The sequence below is a fragment of the Homalodisca vitripennis genome, chromosome 5, assembly GCF_021130785.1.
Source record: "Homalodisca vitripennis isolate AUS2020 chromosome 5, UT_GWSS_2.1, whole genome shotgun sequence".
NCBI classification, from domain to species: Eukaryota; Metazoa; Arthropoda; class Insecta; order Hemiptera; family Cicadellidae; genus Homalodisca; species Homalodisca vitripennis.
The window spans coordinates 163,675,062-163,699,619 of record NC_060211.1 but is presented as its reverse complement, the minus strand read 5'-3'; the positions used below and the strand labels follow the sequence as shown (position 1 = coordinate 163,699,619).

The window sequence follows — 24,558 nt, the reverse complement described above, 5'->3', positions numbered from 1 at the left end:
AGTATAATAACATTACTCCTGACTCAGCCATAAGTTTGTAGTTTACTGTCAAATAACATAAACCAAGAAACTTGCATGTTTTATCACTTGAACTATAAAAGCAGATAAATGATACAATTTAGTATAACCTACAATTTAGTATAACCTAACAACTGTTACTTGCAACAAAATACTGCGCCAACAATCAGTCTTGTAACAAAGCAGTACACTGCAACAACTAATAAACTATATAACAATTATGCTACATAACAATAACTATAAAATAAAAAACGACATAAATCTAACAAAAACACATTTTCCTTCCTTAAGTGTTCTTAAGTAATATTCACACAGTTAATTGTTAAATATTCAAAGTTATTACAAAAACATCTTCATTTTTATTTTTTTGAAACATCTGTAGACTGAAGAAGACTTTCCATAGCAAATCTTAAATATTTTAAGAATGGAAATATGTTAGCAAAGTTTCAATGTGGTACAAACCAAGAACTTATATGTTGCTTCTAATCTTATGTCATACAATAAAATTATTGTTTGCATGTATGTATAATCAGATCTACCAACATTATATGGTTAATCTCCAACACTATACTGTCCAATCCTTATTACTTTATATAGGTTTAAATAATTACGTATCAAAATAAGTAAGTGAATAATGACAAGCTCGCAAGTAATAAAGAAATACCAGCACTGTTATATGCTGCAGTGTGAGTAGCTTCTGTGCTCAAAGAAACTCAAAGCAAAACTTTGCATTTCAATCGTAGACTGGATGATTAAATTTCATACCAGACAACGGCTTATTAAATCTAACCAACTTTAACTATTCATGACCAACTTGTAGTTGTTGTAGTAGGGTTTACTTGATTGGTTATTCACTAGTGGCAAAATTAAATTGATTCTATCAGTTGATTGCTTTAGCCACTTTTCTTGTTTCCGTTAAACAATGGAAAACACTGTCGTCTTTTTAATTTAACTGAATATCTTGAATATTAAATAATTGAACTATTATTTTTGTGCAGTTATAAAAATCTTCTTTGTTTTGATTTTGTGATCTTTAACTTTTTTAATTTGCCTTGTAGACATTTTCCTTTTTTTATAACTGAAGCAACTGTTGAGAAATAATATATATTTAACCCTACCATTTTTTTTTTTTTTTTTTTGTTCTCTTAGGACAAGAAGCTTATAAATTGCACTTAGTCCTGTGAGAACCTTAGCGCTGCTTCCAGAGAGACAGGATATTCAGGATGGGTAAGGTTAGGGAGTAGGGCCGCCTCTTATAGACATCCATGAGGAAGAATTAGGGCACTACATCTCAAAAGTCATGTCTCCCTGGAAGAAGGAGAGGCCAGCTATGAACCAGCCTCTCCAGTAAAAGTAGGCATGGGGTGGCACACCCTTGTTGAGGCTAACAAGAAACCTCTGAGGTTAGGGAACAAACTCCACCAACTCCAACAGTCATCTCCCACAGCAGACTAGACCTATCGAATTGCCCATGAACCCCGGAATCTCGACATTTGCGGTTAGTGATGTGCCACCCCTGGACATCCATAAGGTTGCCAAGATTTAAGTGACACATCGGTTTTTGCTGTGCTCAGTGGTGGATTCAACTGGAAGGTATAAACCAGCCAGAAGTCATCCCTGCTGGGTACAGAAAGTAGATTACATTTCAAGTCAAGTCAAAAATCTGTATTAACAATTTCTTCAAGAAATGTAATAGAGTCACAGAATTTACAATCTTGTTTACAAATAAAGTTAAAGGATTTAACAATAAGTCAAAAATTGGTTTATTTTATTAATTGTGTGCAGTTTCTTCCTAGTGGTCCTGTAGTTTCCTGCAGCGGTCAATAAATTCATTGAGGGTATAGATGGTTTCTTCAAGCAGCCAGTTTTCACAGTCTTCTTTTCAGAGTTGTTGTTGTCTCCTCTCTTGAATTTCAAAAGGAAGCAAGTTGAAGAGCTTTGCGCTGGCATATGATGGTTTCTTCGTAAAGAGTTTCCATCCTGTGTAGTGGGAGGATGTAATCTGTGCGTTTCTAGTTGCATGCCCCTCGAAAGTCTCCAAGCTTCTTCAAGTTTTTCTTTGTGGCGTGAAGAATTACCTCCAGAATATAGATAGCTGTTACTGTCAGGATTCCGCGATCCTTGAACACCTGTCTGCAGCTTTCATGCGGCAATAGATCCACCATAGTCCTTAGGGCACGCTTTTGCAGGACAAGAACTTTTTGAATATTCGTACTAGATGTACTGCCCCCACAGTACCACACCATATCGTAGGTGACTCTCAAACAGAGCATGGTAAGCGGTGGTCATAGCGTCATCTGTACTGGTTGCCTTTACCCTTTTCAGAACAATGTTGCTGTGCTTAGTTTTTGGCACAAGTAGTCAACATGCAGAGTCCATGAAAGACAGCTATCCAGAATCATTCCCAGGTGTTTTAGTGAGTCAGTCATTATTATATTAGGAGGTCCTGATACCTATCTTTTAGTCGTTCCAGGTTCATCTGCTTTATTTTTGTTTCATTGAACACAAGGTCGTTCTTTTCATAATAGTCTTGTGCCATAACTTTAGAGATATGTATGCATTTATTTCCAGTTCTTCTGCAGACCTGCTGGTAGTGAGTAAGGCCGTGTCATCAGCATACATGATGGGATAGCAGTAAGCTTCTAAGTACTTTGGCAAGTCTGAAACAAATAAGATGAATAGAACGGGTCCCAGTAACGGATCCCTGGGGGCACGCCCCGTGATACACCCCTAGGTTCTGAAGCCACTCTCCTCACTGACCCTTCAATAACATGTTTGATTTCAACAATCTGTCTTCTTTAAATATTATTAAATGTTAATAAAAACACTACTTTTTCCAAATTGTTTATTTTTCGGACGAGGCCTTTCAAAACCAAAGGTTTCATCTTCAGGCAACTCCACAAATGATGAAACCTTTGGTTTTGAAAGGCCTCGTCCGAAAAAATAAAAAATTTGGAAAAGTAGTGTTTTTATTAACATTTAATAATATTTAAAGAATTTTCCAATTGCTCCAAGAGTCTACAATCTGTCTTCTGTTACACAAATAGCTTGTGAACCATTTGAGAGGTGTTCCCCATATTCCCAGGGAATCAAGCTTCTTCAGTATTAGGGCTGTGGTCAAGACAATCGAAAGCCTTGCTTAAGTCTAGAAAGGTACTAACAATAGAGTTTCCAGACTCAAAGCTATCGATAACAAACTCAATCAGTTGTAGTGGATTTTCCAGAGATGAAGCCGTGTTGTCTCTCTGGTAGGAGCTTGTTAAACTCAAGATGTTCAATTAGTCTTATTAGCACAACTTTTTTCGATGACTTTAGATACCGTTGGGATAAGTGATATGGGTCTAAAATTGGTTATTTCATCTCTTTGACCTTGTTTATACTGCAGAGGAATTTACTTTGGCAGTTTTTTAGTTTATTTGGAAAGACTCCTTGTGAAAAGCGATTTGTTTATGATGTCCTTCAAGGGAGCACACAACTCTTCTTTGCAGAGCTTCAGAAGTCTTGAGGAGATATCATCTACACCAGCTGACATTGAAGATTTCATTCCTTGGATGATAATCCTGACTTCTTCACTCGTTGTAGGTTTGAAAGCAACAAGTTTTGCTCCTCGAGTTGTGCTGAAAAACACCTGTACCAACAGTTCTTGGGAGGTTATTAGCTTTTAAAAGTCTTTTCTGCCACTGTTGTAAAGAACTTGTTAAAAATGTTCTGCTATCTTTAAGGGTCCTTCCTCAGTTTGCTCTCCTGCGATGCTTAGCTTCCATTTTTCTTGTTCAGCACTCATTCTCGAAGCCCTCTCACAATTAATCATGCTCCAAATCATTCTACTTTTAATTTTCAGAGTCAGTTATCAACTTTTCATTAGCCTTACGCCTGTTTCGCTCTGTAGCCGCCAGGGGCAGGACTATTGTGATCATTTTGATGTCAGGGTGTTTCTCGTTCAGTGGCTATCCAGTCATGCTAGTTAGAGGTAACTGTCACAAATAAAAATTACGCAAGATATGAAATGCAGTCGGTAATAATAAAAAATTTAAAAAAACAGAAAAAAACAGTTTTTTTCCCCCAAAAGATCCTTGACTACTAATTGAAAAAAACATTTCAATGTTCTGCCACGATCTCATAGATTAATAACTGACCCAGCCAAATTCAAACCAGCATTGTAATTCTCCTTTACAATACAGGCAGAATATTTCTTATTCAAGATTTTCAGATGATAGAAATTAATTTAATTAGTATTTCAGTGTTCTTATTTAATGATTATATTTTATATAATTGTTGTTCTTGTCAGTTTTGTGACTTTAGTCTGTAATAGTTGTTTTTTTTTTTGGCATTGAGAAATCTGAATCAGAACAGAACTATTGTAAGAGTAGATCATTGAGAGACATTATTTGCTTCACTGCATTTCCCAGAAAGTAATTTAGCAGATTCATGTCCAATATTGGTCACAAAACTCTTGAAGTAATTGCCTCTCCAGACTCAGTCCTCCAATAGAGTATTTGCGCTGAGATTGTAATTGTAATTGAGCTCTATCTTATTGTACCCATATTGTTATTAATTACCTCTTTAGTGAGTAGTTGGACAAAGCTTAATGAGCAAATAGTTACAATATTACTGCACCATGTGCTCTGTCAGTGCACTGTAAATACACTGCAATTTTCATATATAGTTCAAGGTCAATTGAATATACAGTAAATACATAATGTGTAAACATTGTAGTGTTACCACTCTTACTGGCCTGTAACTCTTTCACTCTAAATATATCGTCACCATATAAGCAAATGTATTTTAAATAGATTACACCTTTGGTTTTGATTATGAAATATAATCATCCAAGGTGATCTTAAATCAAGCTAAAATTAATGTATTATGTTTAAAAAAAATACTAAAAATTCTTTAAAAAATATAAGAGAAGTAATGTTCCATTGCATATTGACCACGAAATTATTTGAACTAGTTATCCGAGTGACATCATATTGAAATGTTGTTGATATAACGGTGTCTGGAAAATAATAGTTACATATGTTAGACAGTAAATAATTATTATAAGAAAGAGCGGTTTAAAATTTGAAATTTAAAACACAGAATAGTTTAGAATAGTTTGAATAGTTTGTACAATACACACAAGTAAATAAATATTTTACTATGTATCATCAATAAAAAATTATTTTAAAAATAACCTATTAATACTAGTCTGTGTACTAAGTAAGTTTAAATTGACCAGAATGTTATATTTTAAAGATTAGCCATAATTTGGCATTGTAGACGGTTGAAATGAAAAATGAAATAAAAATGCCTTTATTAAAGAGGCGGAGTTAGGGCTATTAAGCCCTCTCTACCACTCAACCTCATATTGTATTCAGAAAATTTACAATAGTTTAATACAATTGTGGTAAATTATTAACTTATTCTACCACAAAGTAGTGGTTAAGGGGCTATTTTGTGTTAGTACATAAATGGGTTAGCTTTGATAGGGCATTAATTTCACAAGAATTAAAACTTGATTAGAAGTTTAGGTTCACAGGCGGGTTAAGGTGACTAGGTGGGAGTTAACTAAATTAACTGGGAGTGTACACTTTGGGTGGTTGGCCACTAGATAGAGTCTCCACCATAAAGGATTGGGGTGTTACCTTTTGTGCTGATCTCTCCTTCAATGAGCAAGTTTATTATTTATTAAGACGTGCACAGAGGATGTTGGGATTCATCGCAAGGTCAAGTTGTGGCATGACGAACCCAGCTGTTTTATAAACACTCTTTTCATCCTTGTTACATAGCTTCTGGAGTATTCAAGCCTAGTTTGCTCCCCCCCCCCCCCCACCTTGGTCTGATTAATATGCTTGGAGCTATCCAGAGGAAGTTCTTAACATTTGTGGGGATGCATCAGGGACTGCGTTTTAGGGAGGTGCTACTTACTGAACTTCAGGCCGAGTTTCTCCTTCCAGATCTTCAAGTCAGATGTGAAGTTGCCGATATCTTATTTCTTGCCAAATTGATGAACGTATGTTGTATGTCCAAAGTTCCTCTCCCATGTGGATTCCCATACTACATCAAGGACTTGGTCTCTTGATCTGTTCGGCAGTTGTCACTACTCACATGGTTATGACTTCCATGGTCCACTTATGACAATGATGAGGCTGGGGAACAGTTTCTGTTTTATCATTGCTGTCTTCAAGGAAAGTGTCTCTATAATTTGAAAGAGAGTACTAGCTGCCTTCCAATATGCTCCAGCATAAACATTTCAATTAAATTTACTGTATATTCTTATTTATTGTTTGTTTACTTAATGTTTTTGCCATTGGAATGAAATAAAATAAAGCAATTTTATCGAAAGGCTAAATTGGTCGAGTGTCAAGTTGACAAGGAAGTTAAATTTATTAAGAGGCTAAATTAATCAACATATTCATTGACCAGGGGATTCTATTTGACAGGGTTAAACTTACCAAAGGATTGAATCGAAGATGATGGTTTTCCACAAAGATAAGATTTTATACCCAAAGACATCCATATTAGCCTAAGTTGCATTCGAAGTACATATTAGACTTGTAAAGGAGTTTGACTCCAATTGCTAGTGTAGCATATTTACAAGGTTACTTAAAATGATACAGTATTTGTCCCTAAGACACAGTGTCATTTTATTTAAATTTAAGAATTACCTTGGGCTTTTTTCAGATCACACTTCTGTGATCTATTTTATTTTTAAAACAACATTTTCATGGAGTAGGCAGAAACTCATATCAGTCATGCAATTGCTATCAATTAATACTTTTTATTCATTTATTTGATAGCCTTGTTTCACAGTATAAATGCAGTGTTAATTAAGTTGTTATTTTTAATTAAAACTAAATTTAATATATTCACAATATTCATGCTGTAATAAATAGATATTTTGTATTTTTGTAATATACTGTTTGGATTTGTGTGTGTCAGGAAAACTGTTTTAAAATGTTTATTGAGATACTTTAATTTAAATCAGTATTCGAGTCAATATCATTGGAGATAGTATCTGTAATACTGTGCTTGTCCACTGTATTACTCGTTCTTGCTCCATTATAGATAACAAAAACGTTATCATCTACATACTACTCAAAACTCATGTTTGTTATTTTGTACAGATCATTTGCATAGATCTTAGAATTAGAAGAGTTAAAGAATTGAAAGCCGTAGATCTTCTGAATGAGCAGTGCTCCAGATAGATCTGAAGATCACAACAAATTTATGGACCAATGTTCTTAATGCTTTGTTTAGTAAGAACAACAAAACATGACCACTCCTTTTTTTTATTCCATGACATTTCTTCAATTATATGAATGTACTAAAGCGATGTTACAGAATATTGAAAGACCCGACAGAATGTAATGAAAGAGCAATCGCACAGACATGCAGTTGAGTTAACTGCTCTTTGAACTTTTGACGCCAAAATTTATAGGGTTCTTCTTTAAACCAAGAGGAATCTAGTTTATAGTCTGTAGAGCCTTTTTATCAGGAGTTATCACAAAGACTGATGGACAACATGATTTTAAGGAAGCTCTGTTGGGTGCTTAGTAATCAACAGAATCAAAAGCCTTGACATATCGCGGAGAATCAGGACTCTGGTATGGTTTATTCTTTTGTAAACCATACAAGAATTCATCATTGTTCTTTAACTATGCTTTCAAAGATTTTAGGGCAAAAATTGTAAAATTCCATTTGTCTCTCTCCATAGACCAATTTATAGTTTCAGGAAAGGAAACTATTCTTTTCATGTTTAACAGGTTACTAGCAGTTTAGAAACAGGTAAATTCATGTTTGTATTCAGTGTGTTGATGACACATGTTGTTTATTATTATTTTGTCTTCGTTTTAATGTGTCAAGAGTATTTAATTTTTAAAAGAAAGAAGATTTTATGAATTTTGTAGAAGTTAAAATATGAACATTGCCTGGTATACATAATTCATTATGAAATTTTAGACATTTGACTACTTTAGCGGTGTCACTTTCCAAAAATTTGCAAAAATCACATATAATGCGATAACTAATGAAACATCTCTTGATGTGTCATGTTTTTAACTGCTGATTATGTCAAACCGATATACTTTCCAAAGTCTACAGTCATTCACTACGGTTTGATCCATTATACAAACAACCAAAAAGTACTCAATGTTAACTTAGTAGTGTTTTTTTTTTTTTTTTCAGAAGTGTTTTATACCCTACTTAACCACATAAAACTTTAAAATATAAAATAAAATAGCAACACAAATCTAGTCAGATTATTAAAATAATGTTGACAAACAAATTATAATACAATTAACATAATTTACTAGTTTAGGTCGTTCAGTAAAACAAACAATTTTTTGAACTCTAAAAAAATAATATTGGCTCAATTTAATTTATGAAGTAAAAATGTTTTAGCCTGTAGTTGGATTTGGTCTTTGAACCCTCAGATTATCAGATAGGGCCCTTATCCATTGAGTATCTCTGATCTCTGATGTGGGGCAGAGATTGGTTATCAGTCAGCTATCAGATTTGCCCCTCATCTGTTAATGCAGGTAGTCAAACATGCTATCAGCTGATTAGAATTAGCTCAACTGTTGCTTCTAGCTAGTGTATACAGTCTGCTAGGGTATAATACTGTTGGAATCTAATTGTGCTCTACTTCCTTTCCTTTTACCACTTGATTTGTATAGTTAAAACCATAACTTGATTCATTATGTTATTACCATAATTATTTTAAAACTGCTCCATAAACTGTAACTTTGTCGCATCCAACGATGTGACAAATGTTCAAAGAAAATCCAAAGCTGAATTTATTCACAAAAACATTGAAATCGCAGTTAAAAAGTTGTACAATGATCATGTGGTTCTACCTCAGACATAATTTAAGAGATCTGATAACAGTGTGATTTTATATAGTTAGTTTAATTACCATAAAAATAAAATTTAAAAATAACAGTCGTATTCACTGTACAACAGTCATCACTCCAAGTTAATTGATCACAAGATACATGGGAAGTTGTTTATATATGCTTTAGAAGTTTTATTTAAAAACTCACTAAATTTACTCTGATACAACAGAATATATGTGTGTCATGTATTTACTTATATGTGTACTTTTGTAATCGTAAGGCTTATCAAATGAGTTTGTTTTTTTACTTGAATTTGGTATACTCGTATATCAGAAGTCTAATAATACACCACACCATCTTTTTTATTTCTCGTATAAAAAAATATATTTTAAAATAAAAGTCGGTAGACAGTTACATATTGTTTCAGAGGAATAAATTTTAATTTTTTAATGTGTTTCAAACCATAACAATGGCAAATGTCCAAATCCTGTTATCTTTTCAAACCTCCCATTATCAATAACAAATTTCAAACAAAGAATAATGAGGCTTTACGGATATTTTTAGTTTTAGTGATTTCAAATTCCCAATAAATCATATTTTTAAGTCTTATCACAATTTTGATTACATTTTTCTCAATATTTAGAAAAATTATGAGATGTTTAAAGTTATAGATTAACATGAATCTTCATAAAAAAATTGAGTTTAGGTTTTGTAAACATGTTTAATTGAAATTGAATGGCATAATAATGATATCACCAAATCCGGATTGCTCAGAGGATTCTTATAGTCCAGAAGGTGAGAGGTAACTTGCACTGTGTAGCACACATGGTTTTTCTTTAAATTGATTGAGGAATCTTTCATAAGAACCAAAATCAAAGTCAGCCATGGTACTTTTGGTGGAGATTGAAATGGAGAGAGTATCAAAAGGGTTAAAAATGTCAAACAATAATTATGGTTTTTCTTGAAATTGATTGAGGAATCTTTCATAAGAACAAAAATCAACGTAAGCCATGGTACTTTTAGTGGAGATTGAAATGGAGAGAGTATCAAAAGGGTTAAAAATGTCAAACAATAATTATGGTTTATCTTGAAATTGATTGAGGAATCTTTCATAAGAACCAAAATCAACGTCAGCCATGGTACTTTTGGTGGAGATTGAAATGGAGAGATTATACAAAAGGTTTTAAAATGTCAAACAATAATTATGGTTTTTCTTGAAATTGATTGAGGAATCTTTCATAAGAACCAAAATCAACGTCAGCCATGGTACTTTTGGTGGAGATTGAAATGGAGAGAGTATCAAAAGGGTTTAAAAATGTCAAACAATAATTATGGTTTATCTTGAAATTGATTGAGGAGTCTTTCATAAGAACCAAAATCAACGTCAGCCATGGTACTTTTGGTGGAGATTGAAATGGAGAGATTATCAAAAGGGTTTAAAAATGTCAAATAATAATTATGGTTTTTTTTGAAATTTATTGAGGAATCTTTCATAAGAACCAAAATCAACGCCAGCCATGGTACTTTTGGTGGAGATTGAAATGGAGAGATTATCAAAAGGGTTAAAAATGTCAAACAATAATTATGGTTTTTCTTGAAATTGATTGAGGAATCTTTCATAAGAAACAAAATCAACGTCAGCCATGGTACTTTTAGTGGAGATTGAAATGGAGAGAGTATCAAAAGGGTTAAAAATGTCAAACAATAATTATGGTTTATCTTGAAATTGATTGAGGAATCTTTCATAAGAACCAAAATCAACGTCAGCCATGGTACTTTTGGTGGAGATTGAAATGGAGAGATTATCAAAAGGTTTTAAAATGTCAAACAATAATTATGGTTTTTCTTGAAATTGATTGAGGAATCTTTCATAAGAACCAAAGTCAACGTCAGCCATGGTACTTTTGGTGGAGATTGAAATGGGGAGAGTATCAAAAGGGTTAAAAATGTCAGATGTTCTCAGATTATATTTTTACCTTGTGATAGTCTTAAAACGAGCACCAAACACATAAAAATAGCTATGTCACAGTCAGACATTGAGATAAAAAGACTGAGAATGCCACTTACAGGGTCTGTTAAAGGCTAGATCGGTAGGTATGCTGTAATTAGATAGGTATGCTGTAATTAGATCAATTCAGTATTCTCCTTGAAGATTTCTTAATTTTATTGTATTTGAATTGTTTATTTACAACAATGGTAAATCCATTTCAATACAGTCAATGCACAATATAATTTAATAACCATGAATATGTTATATATTTAAGTTAATTTTAATAAATACATGGATACAACATAAGTGTTGTTATAACTCCAAGAACATAAATATAAGTGCAATAAAGAATTTTATATACATATATATATATATATATATATATATATATATATATATATATCACTACAATAACAATAAATAAATATAGTTGCAAATGTATAAGGCTCTGATAACAACAGTAAACTTTTATTGAATAGACAACAGAGAGAGAGAGAGGGGGGGGGGGAGGTATGTGTGTGTGTGTGTGTGTGTGTTTGTGTTTGTATTAATATATATACATTCTGCAGTGAATGACCAATGAGGACAAAGGACTGAATATCAAATTAATTTATCTTCTATTTCTTAATAAATAACTTCACTCTTTGTTAATGATGCTATGTATTGGTTTTACTTTTTATTAATTTTCAAAATATTTTTTATGGATTTTTCCATGAATGACTAACGGTTTTTTTATCATCATGCTTAACGTCGTAATGGTGTCTTGTCATTCTTATTCTGAGATTGTTTGTTGTAGAGCTAATGTAGTCTCTTAGGCATTTTTTATATTGAATTTGATACACAATGTATTTGTGGCACATGTTAATCCACCATGAATTTTTAGATATTCTTAGTCGAATTGCTAAACTCTTGCAAAATACTCAAACATTTTTACAAATTTGTTTGACCATAGTCAGAATGAACTGAGGAACTTGAGAATGCGTAGCTAGCTTTTAATCAGCTCAGGCAAGATTTTCAAGGCCATTGTTTTCACACAGTCAGCCTGATTAACGAAAATTTCAAGAAAGAAGTTTGGAAACAATTTTTCACCCTGTCTATTAGTATCATTTATGGATACACGCTTATTGGAATCACTTTCACGAGATTTGTTTTCAAACTCATTCATCCCCTTTACTGAATACCAGTCATACATTTGTACTCATTCACTAAAAAATCCTTTGGCTTTCAAAACAAATCCACTGATCTGGTGTTCCCATTAATGAGGGAACCAATTAAGATGTGTTATATGCGATCAGGCATGAAGTTCTGTTCCTGTCTGCACTGGTAATGCACTGTCAGTAGGCAATACAGCCCTGAAGCCAGAACTTTACATTGAGAAACTTATTTAGGAACTGAGAAAGAAATTTAAATTAATAATTTGTACATCAGTTATTGATGTACAAACAAAAGTTAGGGTCACATCACTCTCTCGGACACATGAAGTAAGGCAATGCTAAAATTAACTGAAAACTTGTAATCATAACTTTATAAAGTAAAGCATTTACCATAAATCAGACATTGTTCTGCAAAACTTTCTATCACTAAACACCTTTGATAAATAGTAACTTTGCTGTAAAGTTTAGAGGATTTAAGTCAGAAAGTGAAACTTTTCTATTGGAAGCATTCTATAATATTTTAACAAAATTGTTTGTATAAAATGCAATTAATAGTTTCAGATATTTTGTAGCATCTTATTGTAAAAGTTATTGAGACATAGCAATGAAGCCATGTAGCAAAGTTGTAACTACATTAACACCATGTGGTAGCATGAATAACTATAAAATTTCATAGCATCTGGGTCAGACAATTCTGGGATTTTGTGAGAATTACATAATGTTTTAAGTTAATGGTTTTATGGAATACAGCTCTAAAATTAGTATAACTGTTTATCATCAAATTTTCAAGAGGTAGCATGAATTTATGTCTAATTCTGTAACATTTTCCTCAGTATCCCTGATCAATTTCAATTAGTTATTAAAAAAGTTCACAGTTTTTAATAGATTTCTGCAGTTAGATTGTGAATTTGTAATAAAAAATTTTCTCAGTGGATACTTGACGCCTTAATGCTTTCCAAGTTCAAATTTTCAAGTTTTATAGCTAAAAAGTATAGCACTTGATACCTGGTTACTATTATAATATTTAAATTCTCAGACAGTTTTCACCATATTATCAAAAAGGATTAGTGCTATTAAAAATGTTACAGCTTTTGGAGGGGGGATTTCTTTGGTTGTGGAGTACTAATTTTAAATCTATTTCCTAGCATCTAAAGGATAATGTAAAACTGTGTATGGAATTTTATCTGAACCAATGTAGTGATTACAGATATTTTGTGATAATTTAGTAAATAATATTTCACTTATTATATAAATAAAAAATATTAAATATTTATTTTGAAAAGTTACAAACCAAACTAAATAACTATAATGATTATTCATAGTAAATTATATACAAATTCAAAACATAACTTTCATTTACATATATGCAGGCACACACATATTTATTTTCCTGCCACAGAATCTCCAATCCGATCTCTGCAACAATACAAATAATTACAGCCTGAATCTGTGCATTTACTGTGTACTTCTTTATACGCATAGAGCCCCCACCATACATTCCGTAAATTCATCCATCATGGTGCAATATTTCCCTATCTCCTGCATTTAATTACATGAATTCTCAGGAAATTATGTGTATTGATTTGTACTATATTATCAATTTGGAAAGTCTTTTATGACAAATGTTTTGAGTAACATGATTACTGTTTACTTACTGGTAAGTTAACTTCCTGCACTAAACTGGAATTGTGTACATTGAAATAGGAAATTTGCTGAGAAAAATTAAATTGATTAGTTAATAGTTTTTTAAGTACTTTCCTAGTCATGTTACCCACTTTTGCATGGACTGTTTCAGTAGATCCACATCACATAAAAATTATTGCAATACTTCAATTCAGTTCTTTGTATACAGATACAACTATAATGATGATATCATCCATGTTGTTTTTCTAGCTAGTTCAAGCTAAAATTGAAATAAGTTATGGAGTTTAAGTGTAAATATACAAATTGTGTATATTATTGAGGAGGTTTTTGTATCTTTATAACTTTTTTTATTTAATTATAATATTTCTGTGAAATAAATACCTTTTAAGTAATAGTACAAATAAAAATATATAAACATCAAAAGTAACAAAAAATAATAATAAACAATTTAAGTTTGAGTTGTAAGTTTACAGCCGCTGAAGAACATAAAGTAATTAAATTTACCTAATATTAGGGCGATAGTAATATAGAACGAGTTGGTATAGTTATGCAGAATAGTAGGCGTAATGTATGAAGATACTGTTTACATTATAGGAGAATATTAGCAGATTGAATAAACATGCAAGGAATTAATTACATGTTTTTCATTAACAATACATATATCGTTGTTCAGGGGCAGGATGTATCTAATGTTATAAATGTAAATGTTGGACTGCCTCAAGAGTCTGTCCTTGGCCCTCTTTTATTTCTAAAAGCAATTAATTATCTTTCTTTTAATACTCCTTGTTCATCAATTTTATATCCAGACGATACTACACTTTTAAACTACCATAGAAATCTAGATGGCTAAGTTAGGGAAGAAAGTCAATCTTTTGATTATTACTGGTTTGAAGTAAACCGTTTTGGTAGTAAATAATAATAAGACAGAAAAAGTCATATTCTCTTTAAATAATATATCCCCAAAAAAATATAAAACTGGTGAAATTATTATATATACACCGTGATAGTAAACTAAACTGGCATTGGTATATTTAGCAACTATGTAAAAAATTATCTATAGTTATATTACTTTTGCGCAAATTAGCAAGCTATGTCGCGCTCACTTCACATTTATTTCATTGCCATTTAAGGTATGGAATCTCTCTATAGGGCAATAGTAAAAGGTTTTATATGACAAAAAAGCTCTGAGAGTCATAACGATTGTACAACAAAGAGAATCAATTAGACCTTTTTTCTGAGAACTGCATACAATGACTTTACCAAGTTTATATAATGTATTATTAAATTTATTGCTGTCTAATTGATGTAAAAGACCTAATTAGTTACCTAACAGTTAGAAAAGACCTACATCAATATTGGACTAGAAAATATTATCTATTAGGTTTAGTACCAGTAGGTTTAGAAAAAACTGGGAGCAACCATATTTATATTAGAATAAAACTTTTTAACAAATTACCAGAAAACACACAATCTGTACCCTTAAATAAATTTAATATTTTATAATCAGTAGAAAATTTTATTGACTGTGATATGAGTAATCTTAACTTCTAATTATTGTCTTTTATTTTTATATCTTAGTCTTGTATTATATACATACATTTTAATGTTTTTTATCCTGTTAACTAGTTGTAGATTGTTTTTTAATTTTAGTTATATTTTTAAATTTAATATAAGTTATGACATAGATATTTTTTGTTCTGTATATTTATTTTTTCATCTGACTTTGTTAATTGCATTATATATACATGCTTAAAAACAATACAAGTCTTGAAATCCTTGAAATTGAAATATGTCAGAGAAATTTCCAGAGAAACGGGTGTCAGTTGAAACATTGTTCTTTGGAATTGAAAAGTTCCTTATTATTGCAGGCTCTGTAAACAAGGCCCCACATTCATTTCCTTATCTTTTGTAGCTTCACCTTAATTTTACTTCAGGCTTGTCAATAGCTCTGAGCTTGCGTGTAGCTATGTAGCTACAGTTTAGTGTAGTAGTGTACAGTATAGTTAACTACTGGAATTATATTGCTGATAACTAGTTATCGCAGAATCAATTTAGCACTCTACACTTATATTGTGTGCTTATATGTACACAAAAGATTTTTACTTAATAAAAATGTTTATTTATTTCAGTGACAATACACAGCATAGGATTCCAGAATAGATGTGCAGTGGCTGAGTGGCTGAGAAGTAAAATCCAACTGTCGAGTGATTCTTATATGATGGTATTGAAATATTCCATGGTAACATGTTCCATCCTGTTACAGAGAGAAGCGAGAGGGTCTGTGACGTTCAAGATAGTGCCGTCATACAGAAGTGCACCGCCTCCGTGTGAGGTACAAGTAAGACACATTCTTTACTGTCCGTCCCATAATCACGCACTTCTGGGGAATATGCACTCACTAATTCACTAATTTCCACTAATAAAAAAAAAAACAACCTTAATAAAGTGAATTCAGTGGGAATCTGTAAACAATCTCTTATAAAGTTATAAATCAAATGACCAAAATTGATCTTCTTAAGGCATGAAATTAGCACCAAATAATATTTATGCCCTCACACGTTACTTTGGAAACATAAAATAATTTAATAACAGTCATAACGTTTGATATCAAGTCATTTTCTTGTGCCCTAAATAAAGTTCCATACTTAGGTGCTTTTTATTTCATTTATCTAACTTGGACAAGAAGTTAAGAATTAATTATGTTGATCTGATAGACACTGCAAATGAATACTCACTTTAAAAAGAAACTTCATTACCTAATACAAGTAAAATGTAGGTGTTGATCTTTTAGTGAGAATTGCAGTAAGGAGTGTATAACATTTAGTTATAAATAGCTAAAGAATATTACAATTAATAGTTTCAGAAGAAATTAATTGAAATTATTTATGTTAAACCTGATGATTAATTAATCAGCACTTAACTACTTAAAACAACCAACCTGTAAATTGTCAAGATTCTAGACAATCGAACAATCGGTATTATTGGCGAACGCTATTTACCAATAAAAAAATTTCCAATAAAGGAATTTCCAGAGTTAGTAACAAGAAAGCCATTCATTATATATTGAAAAAATATCATTTGATTATTCATATAATGCTAAAAAGACATTGTATTATTCTATCACGTGACAAAGACAGTTAATACGTTCATCTGTTACTATCACATTAGCTTTTTATCAGAAGACAAGCTTTCATGAAAGAATCCAATTGAAAATAACAAACCAACTCGGTTAATATAGATGGTTTGAATTTTCTATAATTATTCATAATAATTAGTATAATTCATAGTACATAACACCATATTGGAAATTCAAAAATGTCCTACTTAATGTTAATTATAAAACATTATTTAATATATACAACCCATTACAGTCAAATCATTGACATCATTTTCATTTGCTTTGCCTTAATTTCAATTTTGTTAGATCTTACATAATTAAATTCAACCAGCCTTGTATTGGAGATTTAAACAATTAAAATTATTTTAAATTACATCAAACCAAATTCCAAATAAGAAAATAGAATTTCTTATTAATTGATTATGCATCTATATGGATTGAATTTGTTATTGGTTTTAACCTTAAGTTTTCACAATGAAGTCACCCAAAAAGCAGAGGTTAACTGAAAACAATCCTACTTGCCCTGAAATTCCTATTCTTTAATGTTTTCCAAATCCCTCAAGTTAACCATCTTATTCTATCAATCATGTAATCAACTTATTACATCACCAGTCATGTAATTAATTAAACCATAAAATTCCAGGTGACCAGTCACAATAGCCATACTGTAGGTTGTACATTGTTATAACCTGATCCGTGTAATTAATTGTTTTCGATAAAAAAATTCAAATACAAATCAACAAAATCCGTTAAAATGGATAAAAGATTAGTAGTTAAATTACATAGTGCGTTGAATGCCTACCTACCAGTTATGTTAACCTTATTAGTTGAGGACACATAAGTATACTTTTTTGTTGTATTTGTAGCTTTTGAAAACCCCGTATATAGAATTTGATACATTATTGTACATACCACATTATATAAAACCTCTGTACAGTACGTAGATGTTTATTGCCTTGTTACGTAACTTTCTTCCCTATTCTACAGTAGAGAGCCCGTTACCTAACTTGTTACGTAAATATCAATCACAAACAACAATGGTCTCTTAGACTAAGTACTAAGTAAGGATGTAAATCTGCAAAATACTGGTTGATTGATTTGTTACTAACAATTCCCGTATCAATTTCAAAAGAAACATAAATGTCATTAGTATTCTGTGCTGAAACACACTTGATGAATATTACTGATTCCTATGGATCACACTTCAAGTTCTCCTTGATTCCAATAAAAAAACATTGTCAATATCAACTACTAAACCATACTAACAGTAATAAATTGCAAAATAGTAATACAATTTATTACTTTTGGTTTTAAATAAACAGTGTTGTTCATTTTGTATTAAAAAACTCTTTTTCTTTATTTTTTAGCCTACACAAAGACCCACCATCATACGACGAATGTATAAAACTCTATCAGAGTCTTTATGAAGCTTATTGTTATAATAGTAATTTTGAAACGTAACGGTTCCTAAAAGGGCTCCATCCATTATGACAGTTTGTTTGATGTCAATATCTCCAGTCTAAATCAAAAGTTCACAAGACGTTTTCTGCCATTTGTTGTGAGACGATCTCAAGAAATGCTCCATACATAAATGCAACTAAATAAAAAAGTTATTTTCCACCATTGTCTTGTGTGCTTTGAAACAAAATTATATTTAACTATTGATGGTGTCTTAAATCAGAAATAATGTTATCTCAGGAATGGTTATTTTATATATATATATATATATATATATATATATATATATATATATATATATATATATATTTCTTTTATGAAGGGAAGTCAGTGTGATATATTGCTAACTAGTACAAAATGAAAACTATTGTTGGGTACTTGAATTTCCGTTAAGGAAAATAAATTTAAATTATTGAGACTTTTTTACTTTTTGTTGCTTTGATTCTAATCCCTCAAAATTAGCTTTCTGAGAGAACTTTTTGATGATAGCATGTGGTTTAAGTTATTGTGGAGAGGATAAAAAGTATTCAAATAAAGACAAAATTAGTAACTTTTTATAGTTTATTATAGGCTATTATTATGTATAGGCAAAATTAATACTTTTTGTTTTAGGATTTTTTTATGCTAATTGGTATCTATGTGAAAAAATGATTAAACTGAACGCAATTACATGCCTAGCGCTTAGTAAATTAAATGCTAATGCTAAAATGCTTAAATGCTACAGTACTTAGCATTTTTATCTTTGTGTAATTTGTATGTACTTGAGTTATAAGATTATATTACAATTTACAGCAATTTGGATCTTTTATCTGTATTCACTATTAAAATTGTTTATTGAAATCTCAATTTTTTTATTCCATTGGTGAGAATAACATAAGTTCTTAGGTTTTGGAGAGTATTCTGTATTCAAGACCCGTCTCTCTTCTCTAAAGTCCAACCAAATCATGTATTCTTGGTTGCAAACTACTACCAAAGTGATAAAAGCCAGCTGTAGTTTCTAGTTCCTCTTCTAGTCATCCTCTGTTTAATTTAAATTTACAATTTGAAGACAAAATTACCGAGAAGTGTAAAATTACTTAGAAAGTATGAAGACAAAATTACTGAGAAGTGTAACATTTCTTGGGAAGCTTGAATACAAAATTACTGAGAAGTGTAACATTTCTTGGAAAGTATGAAGACAAAATTACTGAGAAGTGTAACATTACTTGGGAAGTTCCTGGTCACTATTCTCTCATTGGTATAAGCGTTCTAATTCATCAAAGTCTGATTAATTGTAACAGTATACGTTTTTATATTACAATGTAAAGGTATAACCACATGTCTAATTAATGATCTAAACATATTTCATTGAAAATATGTATTTTACATATTTTACAGTACAAATATGGTTTTTTTGTTTCTCTCTAAATTCTCGTCATCACAAATACATTTAATTTTTTATTCCGGCAGAAAAAACCTGTAGTTCAATGTATCACAATCCAACAATCATTTGTTAAATTTGTACTGTATGTTATGTTTTTTACAAATGCTTAAATTTATTTATTCATCATTATTTTTTTATTTAAAGTTTTAATACTTTTATTTTATATGTTTTACTTTATAAGCTCAAGATATTAAAAATTTAAACAATCCAATAAATTTATCCATTTTAAATCCAAAAATAAATATTTATAATTTTATTGGTTTGTTTGATTTTTAAATTTGTTTAAAAATATCTGATAAAAAGACGAGTAACCGTAATGTTCTCTGTAAACTGTAAAAAATACTTATCTATAGTCTAGTTATTAATAATATTATATTCTTTGCAATATTTTTGTAAAATATTATTTGTATTGTATTTCATTTTTGTAGTTAATATTAATCATATAATCATTTAAGCTTATAAGAGTAGGTCACTATAAATCGTGTACCTACTGCATATTTATAATTTACATACATTTCCTAATATTTCATATGAAAATATATTAAACTCAAAAGTGTTGTATTGCAGTTTAATTTTAAAATTAAGATATTCATGTATAAGACTGTATTGTTTTGAAAAGAAATCTTTGATTTTTTTAAGATTCATGCATATATAAAGGCAAACAAATTATATGAAATAAAAATTTTCTTGTAAATTTTCTCTTTTTAGAAAATCTTATTTTTTTAAACAATCTTCATCTAAAAAAGTGATTGTTGTTTAAAAGTGGAACCATATTTTTATTACCTTATATTTGCATCTGTGTGTTATGTCCTATATTTGTGCTCCTAAGGCTATAAACAAACTGTCCAATTTAAATTTCAATGGAATGTAGTTTTAACTGATCTTCTATACATGTTTTTAGATATTTTTAACTAAAAAAGTCTATAGTTATAATTGCACAGAGTATAGATACCTTCAAATGTATATCATTATTTAAAAGGGTATATATAGAAACTGTTTTAAAAAGCTGTTGTGTAAATTGAAAATAAGTGAAAAAGTATTTATCGCAAAACAAATTCCTAATTAAAAAACATTAATCATCAATAAGTACTATGTGTTTCTGAATACATATAAAACCTCTCAGGAACATACTCTTAAGGTAGAAGAGCCTTTCTCTAGTAAATATGAGTCCTTATACGCTTCCTTCTGGTACTAAAATTAGTTAAAAAAATTCTTTCCATTACTGAAACCAAAATATGTATTATGTTAACTAGAATTTAGCTGGAAAATCCTTAAGTTTAAATAAAGATATGACATGCTGAAATTGTAAACATTGTAATAATCTTAATAAGAATAAACAAATTTGATTTTACCATATTTTTCTCTACACTAATGCATTGCTTAGGAAATTGGTGTAATGAAACTGTATTTAGTATGGTAGGTAGAAGAAGCACAGTGAGTTGCAGATTGCCATGAGATATTTCCATATCCACTAACACACTTGTTTTAATAGAAAACAATTAATATAAAATTAGTTATAATTATGTATACTGATTAGTAATAAGTGTATAAAGTTGGGTTTAATCAGTTCATTTACATTTATGAAAAAAATATAAAATGCAGACTATCTTTGGACATCTGAAGCTCTGGGAGGAGTATGTGTGAATTCACGTTCCCTGGAAAAAAGTCTCATTTTGACACCTAGAATATGCTCTTGTGTGATTTTATCTAGGCTTAGAAATACCTTTACGTTATTTTTAGAAATAAAGGCTTAAAATCATATTGTAAAATTACGGTACAGTATGTAACTTGTGATTATTAATTAGTTTTGTGTTTCAATACTAGTGGAACAATCCAATGTAATAAATAACGATTTAGTTAATCAAAGATGAGTAATTGTGGTTAATTAACCGACCAAATCATGACCTTTAAACTCGCAATTACTATGAGCAAATGTACAATAATTTGGGCCAGTTGTTTGTCCTAGTTGAATATTACTGTAAAACAATGATTTCAAGCTCTTTGTTGTTACTACATTCTTCTCGTCATTGTTAGGGTGCCAATAGAACACATTGATAATTATTATCAATATAGTTATCATAATTTATTTAGCCTGTCCCATACAAAGATTGCCTAACTAGCTATGTTTATTCATCATTATGTCATGTGTAAATCACACTATTATATATTTGGAAGAAAAAAATTGTATTTCAAGTGCAAAATACATAAGCAGTTAACCTCTTAAGTCCTGTTATAACCTTGAAAGACATTATATTTGACACTGGAGGAGGTCCTGGGTCTGAGGAGGTTGACTATTGTAGTAATCTAGTATTTGTTTTAATATGAAACTCAACTAATTTCCAATACTATTGAGCCATTTTCAAATGTCAGGAGTGTTATATTAAAGCTTAACTGTTATATAAAAATCATCTACTGCCAAACTCTTTCTTTCCAATATATTCAGCGATTCCAATTCTCTATTTTTTATTCATTACTTTTATCCTCTTCACATGTGCGAACAAATGCCGGGTAAACAAGTTACTTGCAGGAACAAGATCTTTTAGTTATTAAATACATATTTTGCACCATATGAAGTTTCTCATCTGGGAGTTTTCCTATTTGATGATGTGTTATTATTTTTCTTGCTCAACTATTGTATAGTTTAGCTTTTGATGCCAGTAGTTTTCCATCTTGAAGGAACTAAGTTTAGTGAGGCGGTGAAACAGAAAATCCAATTATTTTCATAAAATGCATTTAATTCAGTTTTGATACACTATGGCATTAGCTTTAATTTAGATTTGTAATTTAGTTTAGTTGAATTTATCGTTATAATTGTGCGATATATGGATTGCAAATCCAGTTGGAATCATGAAGAAATACGTCTGTACTCGTCTTTGCTTGCTGGTACTCAAGAACTTTCCCGTTAAGTGATGTCAAACTGATCTGTTTGTCACGACCACACAATCATCTGGGAACTCAGCACTTGTCTGACCCATCTCTAACAAAGAAAGAATGTTTGTTTTGATCAGCTTAATTTCAAAGTATACAAAGACAAAAATCATGTTTTAGTATGATAACTTGGAGGTTAATTTTTAACTAATATTTAATTTATTAGATATTTTAGAGTCGTTAGTTTCAAAATTTAGAGGTTATAGTGGCTTTTCTTCAATGTAAGTGAATCAAAGGAATAGAGTGATTTCAATAAAGATATAATTAATAATGAATTATCCTCAATTATAAAAAATACTAATTATAAACTCTAATTAACACTTCTGTGTGGAATCCATAATGAGATTACTGTATTCAGAGCTTTCCTTGTTGATAGATGTCTTGTTTTCAGCTTATTAGGATTTTAACAAATTAAATGTTAAGTAAATATTTAGTTTTTAAACCATTATTAGCCAATATCAACTTTGGTCTACTGTGTAAAACAAATCGAACTATATTAATGTGTACCTAATCTTTTTATTACAAATATCACATTTATTGATTGTCTGTAACTGAAATAAAAACCTTGCATCTAATTTGTCAAACATTTTCAAAAATATATTATTCTTAATAAAATCTTAACTCTTAATCCTTATTGTATTCTATTTATTTTAATTTTAAGAGGATAATCATTTTATGTATGGATTTCTTTAATTCTCAATAAAATCACTGCAACATTACTATGAGGTACAATAATTCACAATTTTGCATGTAATTTTATCAAAAATAATAAATTTGAATTTAAAGATCTTAAGATTTATATTTTCTTTAAATCATAATAATGATTAGTGACAAATAGTAATTCAAGAAATCTCATTTAAGTAACTCAGCAACTAAGAAATGTATTGAACTTCCATTATTAATTGTAATTATATAAAACATAATTAAATTGCCTATAAAACATTCATGACAGATATCTGTACACTTTGTTATTTTTTCTTTAGACAAAAGTTAAATATAGCTGTAATGGAATTTTTTTTTTTAATTACTGATTGAAATAAAATGCAAATAATTAAAATTGAGATTAGAATACTTGAAGTTTCAGTTTTATAATTAAATACGAGTAGGTACCTTGTAAACCAAAAATTAAGGGAAAAATCGCCTAAAATATGTTTCATTATGACATTGTAAGCGGATTCTAAAAGATATAAGATTTTTAGAAAGAGGTTTTTAGAATGTTAAGATATGTGTAGGCTGTAAGATTTCATATAAACTGTTTTATTATTTAATCAAATTGGCGAGTGTATAAATTATTAGTGTTGCTTCAATTTATAATCAACAAACTAGAAGATTAATAGCTTGAAAATGATCTGTTAGTTGTTAATATAGTATACATTAATTTCAAACATTATTTAGCATATATAAATTATAGCTATTGGAAATTGTATATTTCATATAACTATTTGATTTTTTTTAGTAATTATGTGTTATCTTTTGTGATATCTGTTGTTAATTTGTGATTTTAATCATATTTTGAAAAGTGTTGAAGCTTTTTTAAATGTTTAAAACAATACATTTTGATGAACAAATAACTTTGTACTTTATAACATGTGTGAATTATTTAATTACATTATTGCTACCGAAATATTTATACATGCTTGAATAAATTGTAATGAGGAAATGATGAGAATACACTTAATACTTTTAAAAAGACAAATTAGATTTATATTGGTTGTAGTTTTTTGTACTGTCAATATTAAGTAATTTAAATGTTATAATTAATTATATTATTAAGACTTATCATGGAAATGTTTTGGACTTAATAAACATATATTTATTAATTACTTATTTAGAGCTTACATTTTTGAGTGTATTGTTCAATGAAAAGTTACTAAACAGTACAAAATGGTTGGATTTAAAGAATAACAGGATTGCAGACATTTGTGATCGTTATACGATACAAGAATATATTTGGAAGATTGAAATCTATCTTCTTTCTCAGGTGTCAATAATTCTAAGATGTAACA

At 30.1% G+C, this 24,558-nt stretch overlaps 1 protein-coding gene across 10 annotated transcripts in view; it reads left to right on the top strand.

The window, feature by feature from the left end:
- Positions 1-24,558, top strand: part of LOC124363097 (peripheral plasma membrane protein CASK) — a 522,470-nt gene that overhangs the window by 437,434 nt on the left and 60,478 nt on the right. For 9 of the 10 annotated variants that reach the window (XM_046818216.1, XM_046818210.1, XM_046818218.1 and 6 more), the window contains one exon: positions 15,889-15,957. In XM_046818216.1, coding sequence (XP_046674172.1) covers positions 15,889-15,957 — 69 coding nt within the window. Of the gene's footprint in view, positions 1-15,888; positions 15,964-24,558 lie in introns of all 10 variants that reach the window. The other variant, XM_046818212.1, reaches the window with a different exon arrangement.